The following is a 13,967-nucleotide window of genomic DNA, read 5'->3' as shown; positions in this document are numbered from 1 at the left end:
CACCATAAGCGCCGCGTTGCAAACGTATCGATACCCGTTAAACATTTTTCACATTTTGGCAAGGTACAAACCCGGAGGTTAGTTCACAGACCCCAGCATGTTTCAGGAGACTTTTCTGTGTTAGATCAACACAAGATAATGCAAAAATAAATCAGGAAAAAGAGACATTGCAGAATCAATACTTTGTAGGACTGCCTCTTGCTGTACTTAGACTTACAGGTCTTGTTCTTTTTGCCAAAATGCTCAAACTCTGACAGGGTGGTGGGGGAGCATATGTGAAGTTCAGTTGTCAAGTGTTGCCACAGATTCTTAACTCAGTTCAGGTCTGGACTTTGACTAGACCAGGGGTCTGCAACCTGTGGCCCCGGAGCCGCAAGTGGCTTTTTGGACCTTCCACAGTGGCTCTTAATTACTTTGGCTACACATTATATTTTTATTATGCTATTTAAATGTAATAATGATAATAGATTTTCCTTGGACTGATTGCTTTCAATCCTCACAACAGAATGATGCTAAAAGTGCCAGTAATGTTTAATTTTTAATCAATATCTTTTCATTATGTTGCAAACTCATTTCATTATGTTTTTTTTTTTACATCATTATCCACAAATATCAACATCCCATCCATCCTCTTTTTTTAAACCTCAAAATGGACGTAAAAGGGCGTTTCTTTAACGATGACAACACATTTCCTACAGTAGATCTTTATCATAAATTGTAACTTGTCTTTTTTCAAAAAGCCAGGCAACATTTGTGGCTCTGAGCGAGTTTAATTCAAGTGGACGACTGCAGGTAAAATGGTTCTTTAGACTGTAAACTTTGCAGGCCTCTGGACTAGACCAATCTAACATTTCATTCAGCAGTAGCGCTGTCTGTATGTTTACAGTTGTTTTACTGCTGGAAGGCGAACCTCTAAAGACAGTCTGACGGAGCTATCAACTCTTCTTCAAAGATTTCCTTGTTTTTACCTCTGTGCGTCTCCCCATCGTCTTTTAACAAACCCTTTGTATCTGCTGAAGAAAACACCGCCACCTGCCCAGCATGATGCTGCCACCACTATTGAATGTTATACTGCATGGATGGTGTGTTCAGGGTTAGATTTGCAGCCGCACAGAGCTGGCATGCAGGCCAAGGAGTTACATTTTGTTCTCATATAGCTAGAGCGTAATTGTTCACATTTGACATCACGTGACCCCTACGTAACTTGCAATACATTTTATACAGGACTTAAAATGGATTTCATCTTAAAATTGGTAAGTGTATGATGTAGTTTACTTGTCAAAACATTTGCTCAGCTGAGCCGTGAGCCTCTGCTGCTCCTCCAGTGCCACCATAGATACCTCTTGGTTGCTTCTCTGATTAATATTGCTTTTATTACCCAGCCTAAAAGTTTAGGCACACGGACATGTCTGGGTAAGTTTGCAGTTTTGCTAAACAGGGTCTTCCACACCCAATATATTGTTTTTATTACAAGACCTGTCAACATTATGCGTGTCCCCCTTGGTCTTCATGATGCTCAACCCTTGACAGAACAGCTTGATTTTACTGAGATTAAACTACAAACACCAGGAATCCATTAATTGACAAACTTCTGAATGCAATTGGTTGCACTGGATTTCAGTTGGGGGTATGAGAGTAAAAGGGGTTTGACATAAAGCGCTTTGTTGTAAACATCAAGGACCAGTTTCCTTTGTATTATTTGTGTAAGTTTAATTACAGTTCCAAGCTGTAAGAATACCTTTACAAAGCTCTTTAACCTCTTAGTCACAAGCATCTACAACTAATTAAGCCCCTTAGGTGCCTTGCTGCAAACTAATTTACTTACAGGTAAAAATAAAGTAACCTGAACTTAAATCCAAGGATGAGACAAGGTTTGAAAATTAAGATCTAGGATAGGAAGCTCATCAATTCACATTATTGTTTGTATTCTTTGAAAACTTTATTTAATTTCTTACATGTTGCAATCCTAACCTTGTTTCTAAATGCTTTCAAGGCCAGGCACTTTTATCGTTGAGCCATCTTACAGTTTCGCAAACTGATGTTCAGTTCTTCAGTCACCGTCTTTTGTATAATCTAAAACAACTCTTGTCACTCTGCAAATAAAGTATTATTTAATATAAAGCCAGGTCTTGTTTCAATCATCCATAGAAAGGTAATCATTGGTCAAGTGCTTTTCCCTCTTCCTCCCTGCTATTCTGTTACTATTGCATTCAATCAATTACTCAAATCCACAAATAACAGAGAAATGGGTTTCCTTTTACATTTTATTTGAATCTTATACAACTTCTGAAGATAGACTATCTTAAATATTACATATAATAAGACTTATCAAACATAATTAATACATTCTATGACAGCGACAGAGGAATGAGTGTTAATGTGCCGTTTTAAGCTAGCAGTGATGAGTAGTGTTTATGCGCGGGCAGAGATTGGGTGGCTGAGGCCGCTGAAGTACGCCTTCTCCCGCTCGCTCATCAGCTCAAAGTGCAGCGGCTGCTGGCAGAACGTGCACTCTGCCGAAGAGTGGGGCTTCAGCCCGAGGCCGGCCTCCTTCCACGTCTTCACCAGCTTCTCTGAAAAAGCAGAAAATCGCTCCAGGTTAGAAGGGAAATGTGCAAACTGTTACCTGTTTGAATGGATGAATTACTCGAGCTAAGCATGCTGTGTCCAATACAACCGCTTTGTTATCTTACCAACAAAGTATTTCATCATCTCCGGGGTGTGGTGAGGGGTCGGGGCGATCCGCAGGAGCTCCTCCCCTCGTGCGACGGTGGGGTAGTTGATGGCCTGCACGTAGATGTTGTGGCGGTTCATCATGATGTCGCACACCTCCGTGTTCTTCTCAGCGTCCGACACCTGAGATCAAAAAGTCAAACAAGACGATTAAGGAGGAGCCATCGGGAGCGTCTTATGCAGGTTCTTAAAGCTAATCAGGTTGTCTGTACTTAAAGTGTTGCCGTTTGATGGGATTACGCTGTGGACTAAAATCGGAAATTACCCGAACGGGGATGATGTGGCTGGGGCAGTGCACGACGGGGAGCCCTGCGTCCATCAGCATCTGCCGGAGCAGCTGCACGTTGCGCTGGTGCTTACGCCTCAGCACGCGACCCTCTTCCCCCTTCAGGGTCTGGATGGACTGCCGGGCGCCGGCCAAGAGCATCGGGGGCAGGGAGGTGGTGAAGATGAAACCGGCGGCGTAGGAGCGCACGGTGTCCACAAGGGCAGCGGTGCTGGCGATGTAGCCCCCGACACACCCGAAAGCCTTGCCTGGAAAGCAAAACGAGCCGATGATGAGTTTACGACTTCCAGAGTGTCGGATCGAGATAAAAACCCTCGTAAAAAAAACAACAACAACAGGCTTCCTGAAACGGCAGACGCGCGGAGCTGCAGAGCCGTCACAAACAATCATCCCCTCAGCTAGACAGCGACACAGTAACTCAATAAGGGAGCACAGTTTCCTAGCAACGACAGAGCTACTCCTGCTTCTTCAAGCGCAGATTGGATGGCTCTACTGAGGCTTAATCCTCAGAGGAGCAGAAACATAAAGGGCAGGATGAGTCACGCTAACTGGGTGCAGCTGTTATGAAAAATCCCAGAAATATAGCACTTTATAAACAGAAGTAATAGTTACACTATTAAAATACTTACTAACACTATTAAAACTGTGGAAAAATCGTTACGTATTTCAGTAGATATTGCCTGCTGACCTAGAGTTCCTGAAATGATATCCATCTTGTGCATTACGCCATCCCGGTCTCCGATTCCTCCTCCTCTGGCGCCGTACAGACCCACAGCGTGAACCTCGTCCACAAAGGTGATGGCGCCGAACTCGTGAGCCAGGTCGCACATCTCCTCCAGGGGACACACGGCACCTGTCGTTGGAGCGCGCCCGCCAAAAAAGGTTACAACAGAGCGCTTAGGAAACCCGACTGACGTTTCCAGATAAGCAGACAGAACTGACCATCCATGGAGTGGACCGTCTCAAACGCCACGATCTTGGGCTTGGAGGGGTCTCCCTTCTCCAGCATCTCTCTGAGGTGACCCAAGTCGTTGTGGCGGAAAATAAACTTCTTGGCGCCGCTGTTCCGGATGCCCTGGATCATCGAAGCGTGGTTCCCTGCGTCCGAGTAAATCTCACAACCTGGTATTGTGGGTAAAGATAATTAGTAAGAACTCCAATTTAAAAGCTCCTATAATTATGCTTTTTTTGACCCCCCCCAAAAAAAGGACAAAAACTTACCAGGAAGCATCTTGGCGAGGGTGAAAAGGGTGGAGTCGTTGGCAACGAAGCAGGAAGTGAAGAGCAGGGCGGCATCCTTCTTGTGAAGGTCAGCCAGCTCTTGCTCCAGCTCCACGTGGTACTTGCTGGTTCCAGATATGTTCCTGGTCCCGCCGGCCCCCGAGCCGTGCTTTTGTAAAGTGTCCCTGAAAGAGGAACGCGCGCAAACATAAATAAGTTAACCTTGTCTGGTTTTCTAAAGCAGTGCAGAGATAACAGTCCACACCTGTTTCCCCAGATAAAAGCTTAAGTAGGTGTAAAGTTACAGTGAACATTAAAACAAAAAAAAAAACGCACAGCTGTATGTGACACAGCATAAAAAGCACGGGCAGGCTCAGACAAGCTGAAAGGAAAAGAACACTATTCATTGGAGCTCTAAGCAGCTACTTGCACAAAAAACCCCTCCTAGGTGTCGGGTTGTATGTAATCATTATGCGCCTCTGAGGAGTTCTAGTTCTTTCTCTCTGGCCTCTGATTATCTTGTGGCTTTTACCCCAGTGTAAGAGCAGAGGGAAGCACACACCAAATACAAATATTCTCTTTATCACATAACAGACCTTGAACCAAGAAACCAGGGCAAATGTCGTTTGAAGGCCACACACGCAAGCCTGTTTTCTTCTACTCACATGATGGACTGCACGACTCGCGGGTGCCGACTCATGCCCAGGTAGTCGTTGCTGCACCAGACGGACACCTCCCGCTTATCCTCCAGCGAGCCCGTGAAGTCGTCCGCCATGGGGAATTCAGTGGCCAGGCGGTTCACCGTCTTGAACACGCGGTACGTGTGGTCGTTCTTCTTCTCTTCGATCTTCTTCTCGAAAAAGTCGTCGTACTTGAAGCGGGACACTGCGACGAAGCCGAAAGGTTACGACTTGCAAAAGCGCCGCTGCAGAGGCAAAGTGACGCAACGCCCGGCGACCGCAAGGAGACTTACTTCTGCCGAGCAAGTTGTCCTGCAGCAGGTGGGTGACCCCTTTGGGACGCTGCTTCAGGAGAGCCTTCATCAAACCGCTTTGCTCTCCCGCTTTACTGGTGCTGGCCAAGGACGGCTGCTTCAGCTGGGCTGGGGAAATCTCTAAAACAGGCCAAAAAAAGGCAAAAAAAACAGTATTAGGCACAGCACCGCACAGCGAGCTGAACTTTAGCAAAGTTACCCGGAAATCTCACCTTTCTGAACAGTGCGCACTTCTTCAACATCCTCCTGGAACTCCACGGTAACCTGACGGACCACACCGCTGTTCATTTGCTTCATCTCGGCAGCCAGGAAGGGGCATTTGGACCCCACCGCCTGGCCTGCCGTTGGCGCAGGATGACCAGCAGGCAGCTTAGACTCTACTGTCGTTACAGGGGCTAAAAAAAAAAAAAAAAGAAGAGAGAAAAAAAAAAAAATACATTTTAATGTGCATGGTTCAAAACCAATATATTACCAAACAGGAAAGGTAACCCAATAACTGCAATATTTATCTGATTATTAAGTGGCTACTGTGTGAATTGCAATATTTGCTCATGCTCACCTTCACTTGCCGTCTTCTTATTGGAAGAAGAAGAGCACAGGGCCCGCGCCAGGGAAGGAGCCATGGGTTTTGAAGCCAGCTCCATCATGATGGGACACCGCTGAGCGTAGGTCACCATGGAGTTTCTGGACTGCTGGAAAAAAGCCTGCGGCACGCAAGCCAGGAAGGGGCAGCGACGCACTATCACGTCCATAGTTGTCAGTGAGGATGAGTGTATAAATACCTAAAGGAGAAAAGTAACCAGCAAAGAATGAGATGTTGAAATTTCATGCACTGAAAACAATCCGAGAGGAAGAAAGATTTGTTTTCCAAGTTAAGCTAAATTAATTATTGAGGGTTTTCCGTACGGGAAAGCTTCTCCAGGCAACAACGTGCAAAAACATACAGGGGGAATTTGTAAAAAAAGAAAATAAATAACACATAATTTATGCAGTGTTAGGAGCATATAATAAAAACATAAAACAATTAAACAGTATGAAAGCTTAGGTTAAATAAAAAAAATAATATATGTTATGCAGTTATAAATAAAGCAAACTCAAATAAATACAAAAATGCTTTTATTGACCAAAATATTATATGAAAAGTTATTAAAAAACTTTGGAGTATAGTTTTTGTCTAATATAAAGAAGTGTATTTTGTCCTTAGATTTTTATTTTTTTTTAATCATAGAGAAAAACAAAAAAAGTCAAACATCTCTAAAAAGGTTAATCTCCTCTGAAAGTCACTTTCCCGACACCTGCGAAAAGACCAGGAGCGCTGTTGACGGCAAATGGTGACCGATGACGACACCGTAATAAACAAAAAAGTTGCTTTTTGCGTAATCGCTCAAACTCGTAGGCCGGGTTTATTTTTTTATTTTTTACGGATTCCTGGAAAGAGTACTCACGCCTAAGTTTTCCATTCATGGAAAAATTACAAAGGCCGTAACAGCTAAGAATTAAAGACACATTTTGACTGAAAACTATAATATATAGTGTAAAACGTTGTATTTCCGCTTTAATGTTTTACACGTTTTTAAGTTACCCCAGCTCAAAAAATAAAAATGGATTTTTATTTATTAATATTGATTTTAACCACAAAAAAGAAAAAGAAAAACACAATTTAAATAATTTCCAAGTGCTGTTTGCTAATGTTATTAAACTCTCATTAGCGCGTCATCTTAAAGGTAACGTGAGCTAGCAATACGTAATTTAGCGAACCATAAACCTTTTTCATATAAGCAAAAAAGAGCGATACTGAGATATCCATTGTGTTACGTTTGGGGAAATAAATGTATATTTCACATTTAACACCGAGACTACGGAGATTAGTCTCCTCCTTGATCCTTGCCGGTTGACCTAGCTAGATGTTAGCTATAGCTACACTGCCATGTTAAGCAACCAGAAGTGAGGATGTAACGGCGTCGAGACAAATTAAATGACAAACTCACCTGTTAAGAGCAGACACGGGGCAGCGGATTCTTCGCAGATCGCGTTGGAGGCAGGATATCAGTATGAGGGCTGAATAAATATAACACCCGGTCAGAATTACCTGTTGTTTTCTGTCGGTAAAGTGAGTGACAGTGCCGCGTTATCCTGCACTGAGGACGAACGAAGAGGACGAGGACGAGCCGGGGGTTTATAAAACCCAATGGCATGGCTGAGTCTCGCGATATTTGCCTCACAGACGTCATCCAGACGATGACACACTTTACTGTTTACTGTAGGAACTGGGATAGTCATGAGTAAGCTGTAGTGTTTCCCCCTCAGATGTTTGTAATAATGCTGAGAAGTTTATCTTTGATTACAGTGCTTATTTATTGACGGCCACAATCAAAGGCAAAGTGGGGATAACAATTATAAAGTTTATAATCAGATAACTAACACCAGATTTTTATTGGGTGCAATTCACAAAACAAATCAGAGCTTTTAAACTAAAAAAACATATTAAATATACAACTAAACAAAAAAATTATAAATGACAACTTCCCCAACTCTACCATGCATTTCCTCTTATACGTTACAGCTGCAAGTGCTTGAACATGTGACTTTTGCTAACGTAAACTTTTTTGTCTCCTTCCCCCTCTTTTCTAACTTATTTAAACTTGAAAGTGTGTTAATGTATGATCATTTGTAACATTTCACTGTTTGCTTTTATAATTTTTTTAAAACCAAATTCAGCTGAATAAAAGTGTAACAAAAACATTGTAAGTAAAAGAAAACTTCAAATAACGCATTAAGATACATTATTTTTGGTTTAGGTTTATTTAGTAATGCATATTTAATATACTTTCAATATATTGTCCCACAGAAACCTAATAGCCTTCATAGCAGATTTCTTACTTTTTTTGGTCACATGTCTCAGATAAAACTAATAAACCAAATCAAATGTAAAACAAAACGTAACTCCTTCTTTAAGTCAGTTTCCTGCGATTGACCACATTTGACCCAAAATAGCTGAATGGTAAATGTTAAATTAACTAAATGTATACATCACTGTTCTGGTCACACTGACCACTCAAAGTGTTTTACACTAATGCCAAATTCACCCAATCACAGTTACAAACAATTGTACAATAATACACAGATTGTTGGGCAACAATAAATTGTTCAGAGAGAAAATTTTTGATGACAGGAAGTAGTCTAGAAACTCTTAAAAAGCAACACAATCCAAAGATATTCAGGAACAGACGAGAAGCTAAGTCATTGACATTCATCTGTCTGGAAAAGGTTACAAAGCCATTTCTTTGTCCTTCTTTAACGGAATGACGCATGGTGAACCCGATATTCAGCCGGACACAGAGTTACGTTTTTAAAAGTTTTTCTTTGAGGATGATCAGTGACAGCTGAGGCAGACAAGCAAAACCAGAATTGACAGATGAGTTATGGCAGATGGTGCAGGCAGGCAGGGATGAGCAGGAGACCAGAGGATGCAGGTAGTGAAAGACCAGAACAGGCGACGTGGACCAGGGACCACCAGAACGGGCAGAGCAAGAGGTTTGAACTCACGGGGAAACAGGCAGACCTGCAGCATGCAGACACGGGCAACTTTTAACAGAAGAGTCCCGCTGGCTGAGCACACAGGGCACATCACACTAAACGAGAAGAGACAAGACATTTCTGGCAGGGATGAGCTGGCTGAAGCAGGTATAAGTAGGCAGGTACACAGGTGAGCCGAGTTGACTAATTAGTGGCAACAGGTGGAGCTGATCTAGAGTAGAGTGGTGGCTGGAGGGAGACTGAGCTGATTGGCTGATGAATTTGAGGTGAAGCCAGATTAAGAAAAGTCCAGAAAAAGTCCAAAACGAAACAAAACCCTAAATCATGACACCTTCCACTGAACACTGAAGTGGATGGAGCAGAGGTAAACCTTCTCACTTCTTTGATTTGCTTTTTCCAATCACAATTAAGTAATCAAAATAATCACTGAACACATTCCATGTACCTTCTTAGGCTACCTTTATCCAATATACTTTAAAAAAAACAACAATCTTAAACATTTAAGTGACAAAAATGCATAAACAGAAGGAATATACTTGTACTCTTTCACAATACTGCATTCATGTAATTTTGTAACATTGCTCCGTGCTTTTGTGTGCTATTGAATCCTGGAAAACAAATTAACTGTAAAAACATTGTAAAGAACATATAACTGTCTGGTTTTATTCCCTCTTCAGTATCTACAAAGTGTAATAAATGAACTAGTAAATAGCAAACAAACTGGACAGTTCACTTAAACTTGTCTTTTTTATAACACAAACAGATTTTTCATCAACTCAATAATCCCAATAACTGTTGCGTTACTGTTTAGAAGAATTTAAATCAAAATGTACAACTTTGTTGTACTTTTTTTGTGTGAAACCATTGTGTTTTTAATCAAAATGACCATACTGTAAGGACACTATACAGCTATAGTCTCTTCTTGCCATGGTCAGATGCAAGACAAACGTTTTGACTATGCACATCACTATTAATATTAATGAATGACTTTTAGGGTTAAACGCTGGTGAGACCAGCTGGAGCAGCTGGGTCAAACAGGTCAGTTCAGACACAACTCCGAAGCAAACATTACAACAACGTGCAGCAGGATTTCAAGTCAAAGGTCACTTTAGTCTATCAGTTCACATGTGTCTGACATAAAAATGTAATAAATATAAATATTTTTAAGTTGCAGCAGCACAGTGATGGAGCAATGTTGCTCAAAACCTGTCACCTTTATACATAGTTTATACATGTGTGTCAGACCGCAGGCGTCTCTCCTGCTACAAGGCAAACTGGTTGAGATTGTTTGTTTTTTTGCACATTCATTACTGTCCCTTTAACCCTCTCCCCCAGATATTGTTCTGTTTTGTATGCTCATAACCCAACTAATATAAATAAAAATGTCCTGAGTCATCTCCTCATTTGGTTAGTTAAACAAGACCCTTGTTGACATGGATACTTACTATATGCATGATGGGTAAATTCAGGTCATCCGGGGCGTCTGAAATGACACCATCATGTGTCATCGAGAGCAACAGACAAAATTAAAAGTAACACAAAGAAAAGGTTAATGAGATTGGTTAAATCTGCTGCCATTTACTGATAGTTTAGTTCTCTGATTCTCAAAAACAGCTGAAAGTTTTTTTTTTTGATACAACAATTTAAAAATCATCCCTCTTAATACAGCGGTTTCTCAGGTGACTAGCTCAAGATGTTCTAAAAGTTAGTTTCTTACATACTTAGTAAAAAAAGTAATCTGTAACATGCCAACAAGAAATGAACACATTAAACAATTATCTTCTGCAACAGAGACGAGATTAGCAACAAACTAAAACCAAAAATTGAAATAAAACCACCTAGACTGGCGTTTACAGGGTTAGAAATTTCCATTAACCGTATTTATGGTACCCCTATTGTTAATTGCACAAGTCGTAGTTTTAAAGTCTATTTTCCATGGGAGGAAAATGAATATCACAATTTACTTGAAACTATAACACATACACAAATACTAAGTAAAAATTGAAAAAACTAAAGATAAAAAAGTAATAGCCAAACAGATGGAGAAATATTGCCTTGGGTCTACTATCTGTAAGACTTTTTGTCTCCCCTCTTCCAAAAAATAAGAACAAAACAAAACAAACAAACAAAAAGCGATTTGCTTTTATCGCACCAGATTGCAAACAGTATTCATTGTAAAACGAATTAAAGTTGATAATTTTACAATCAGGAAAAGTTTCTGTGCCTTCGCTTATTCTTCTGTTATAGCCACAGGGTTCTGCTGCTCCCTGCTGTTCATGTTAGGGCATTGCAATAACAAATGGCACCTGACTTCTCTACAAAACAGTTTTCTCCAACTGATAAAAATACAATAATTTGCTGAATAAATATTGTAAATATTCTAAAAAACACCAGCAGCGCAAATAAATTTTTAACAATTCAAAACGTTTAGTAAACTAACTAATACAAATGCTGGTCTTCAGGCTTGTTTGATGTTTTTTTTTTTTTTATGTGTTGGCAACCTATGAAGATATTTGATGTTTGTGACCATCCAAGAAATACTGAGTTAAGATAAGGTATGTTTAGAACCAGATATTTTGTGTATTCCCTCAGAGGCTTTTTCATCCCTAGAGGGAAGTTCCAGATCTTAAAGTTTTGATTACATTTGGCCTCATGTGACTCTGACTACTCCCATTACCGTCACTTCAGCTAAGGGCACTTACAAAGTAATTATTCAAGAACCCATGATAAAACACATGGCCCTCTACGGGATGGGAAGTGATAAACATTTTTAAGGGAAGCTCAGTTAGATTTCATTTAAATGAGCAAATAAATAAGAACAGCAACATTTAAAATTGTGTTACTTTCAATTTATTCAAATGCTGCTTAACACGTCCAAATAATCTATATTAATGCAATACTGTGAAAAATATCAGCTAAAAGAAGAGTTAATTGTCACGAGGTTTAATAAGAAACATTCTAACATTTTGTTTTAGTTGTAAACCCTCAACAATATGTTTCTTTCTAAATAGGATTTTAACATTTTCATAATATTTCATTTTAAGTTATTGGAATGTTTTAGCGCTTAATTTTTCCAAAGAAACAAATAGAATTACTAAAGAGCACATCTAGCATGACTTATCACATGAAAGCCACAACTGGATGACATCTTTCATCCACTCCCCCCCCCCCCAACCCCCCCCCCCCCCTCCCCCTGTGACTTTAATAAAAAGATGGCAGAATAAAAGTTATCCTCTCTCATCTGCAGTCAAGGGAAAAAGAAAATGGGTATTGAGGTTTACATATCAGCTGACAATCAAACAAACAAAAAACAAAAAAAAAAAAACGATCTGGCCTCTGAAATGATCAAAATACACAAACCCACAACAGATTCTACAGGTGGATGTCTTTATTACTTCAAATTGTTATATTAATACATGCCCTTATTATGGCAGCCTGAATATGGTTTACTGAGTTTCCTCTGAAGACTATCATTTCTAAAACAATAATGCACAGTAGGAGTTTTTATTGGTCTTAAGAAGGCATTTGATACCATTGATCATAGTATCTTCATATCTAAGTTACAGGCTTATGGAATCAGAAGCATAGTTTTGAAATGGGCAATCAGCTAATTACAAGATAGAGGGCAATATGTAGAGTTTGTGTCTGAATATAGGATGTTATGTGGAACTTCGCAAGGCTCCATGTTAGGACCTAAATTATTTATTTTGTACATTAATGATATGTGTGAAGTGTCACAAAAATTACGCTTTGCCCTTTTTGCAGATGACACATTTTTTTTGTTCATGAACGGATTTTAAAACATTAATAAATAGTATTGAACAAGCAAAGGTATTACTTCAGTGAATTTGAGTAAATTTATATTTACGAATAAAAAATATAGTGAAAAAGTTAAATTATTTTTCAATTAAATTGATATTGAAAGAGTTCCAGAATTTAGATTTTTGGGAATAGTAATAGATGAGAAATTAGGATGGAAATATCATATTGCAAAAATTAAAAAGAAAACTTGTAAAAAATCTTTTAGTCTTAAATAAAGCTAAGTATGTGTTCAATTGTGAGTCGATGAGAATTTTGTATTGTTCTCTGCTTTTACCATATTTTCGTTATTGTTTAGAAGTATGGTGTAATTCATATATCGATAACCTAATGCCGTTGATTGTATACAATCAATTACAAAAAGAGCTATACGGATTATAAATAGAGCTGCCCCAAGAGAACACACCACTGAACTGTTTTTCAAGTCTGGACTTTTAAAAATTAAGGACTTAGTTAAATTCCAAACACTATTATTTATGCATAAGGCAAAACATTATCAGTTACCGCCTGTCATCCAAGGTCTGTTTACTCTGAATGAGGATAGTAGCAGAAGACAAAGATGTCTGTTGCTGGTGTAAAACAGTGGAACTTACAGGAACATGACCTTAAAGACTGTTCAAATTTAGGTATAAAGAAAAAAAAATATGAAAATGTGTGAAGTGGCATGTAAAAGTATGTAGAATGTATAATTATATTTGTCATGCCCATGCTCAGGGCATGATGTGGCATTTTTTTATGTTTCTTATGAACTGAGAAGGGGATTAGGGTCAATAAAACGTGTTCTTCAACCTACTCCTTTTCTTACATGGTATGACATGTTTTTGCATGCAACTGAGGCCTTGTTTTGTGTAATGATAATTTAGATGCATTACTATGAAAAGAATAAATAAATGAATGAATAAATGAATAAATAACAAAAGGTCTAAAATAAATACAGAAATAAATCTTTAAAATTATTCTGGCACTAAGCCAATGGAAACTATGTCATCATTACTCTCTAAACAACTAAAACTAGGAAGAGTTTAATCTGATATGATGACATCTGTAAGAAAACAAAGGCTGCCTTTTTATACCTTGTATTGTGTATGTTACTATTGTACCTGGAGTTGTGATCCTGTAGGATTACTGTAAGCATCTAGATTTAAATAAAATATTACCAAGTCAAAAATAAAACAAAACAAAAAATACTGTATGTTGTTTCAATTGGCTGTGGTTACTATCTTGTATATGCTGCCTTCTTTTTACGACTCTTCATACTTTACTAAAGAAGTAATGACTTCCTAGGACTAATTAATTACTATTATGGCCATAAATGTCCTGTTTGTTAAATTATTTTTCACCATGTCTGCTTTCTGACCTGTTTGGCTCAGTTTCATG

General features: G+C 39.3%; 1 protein-coding gene across 1 annotated transcript; it reads right to left on the bottom strand.

Moving 5' to 3' along the window:
* Positions 1-2,246: 2,246 nt before the first annotated feature.
* On the bottom strand, positions 2,247-7,408 carry alas1 (aminolevulinate, delta-, synthase 1). Its single transcript, XM_012869336.3, has 11 exons — positions 7,223-7,408; positions 5,794-6,016; positions 5,447-5,629; positions 5,214-5,354; positions 4,906-5,125; positions 4,241-4,425; positions 3,962-4,141; positions 3,708-3,872; positions 2,999-3,267; positions 2,694-2,856; positions 2,247-2,573 (listed from the first exon to the last, which is right to left on the bottom strand). Exons 2-11 carry the CDS (start codon positions 5,984-5,986, stop codon positions 2,413-2,415), a joined length of 1,860 nt encoding a protein of 619 aa, XP_012724790.2. The 5' UTR covers positions 5,987-6,016; positions 7,223-7,408; the 3' UTR covers positions 2,247-2,412.
* Positions 7,409-13,967: the final 6,559 nt, after the last annotated feature.

This window comes from Fundulus heteroclitus, chromosome 20, assembly GCF_011125445.2.
Source record: "Fundulus heteroclitus isolate FHET01 chromosome 20, MU-UCD_Fhet_4.1, whole genome shotgun sequence".
Classification (NCBI taxonomy): Eukaryota; Metazoa; Chordata; class Actinopteri; order Cyprinodontiformes; family Fundulidae; genus Fundulus; species Fundulus heteroclitus.
This window is presented reverse-complemented; position numbering and strand designations above follow the sequence as displayed.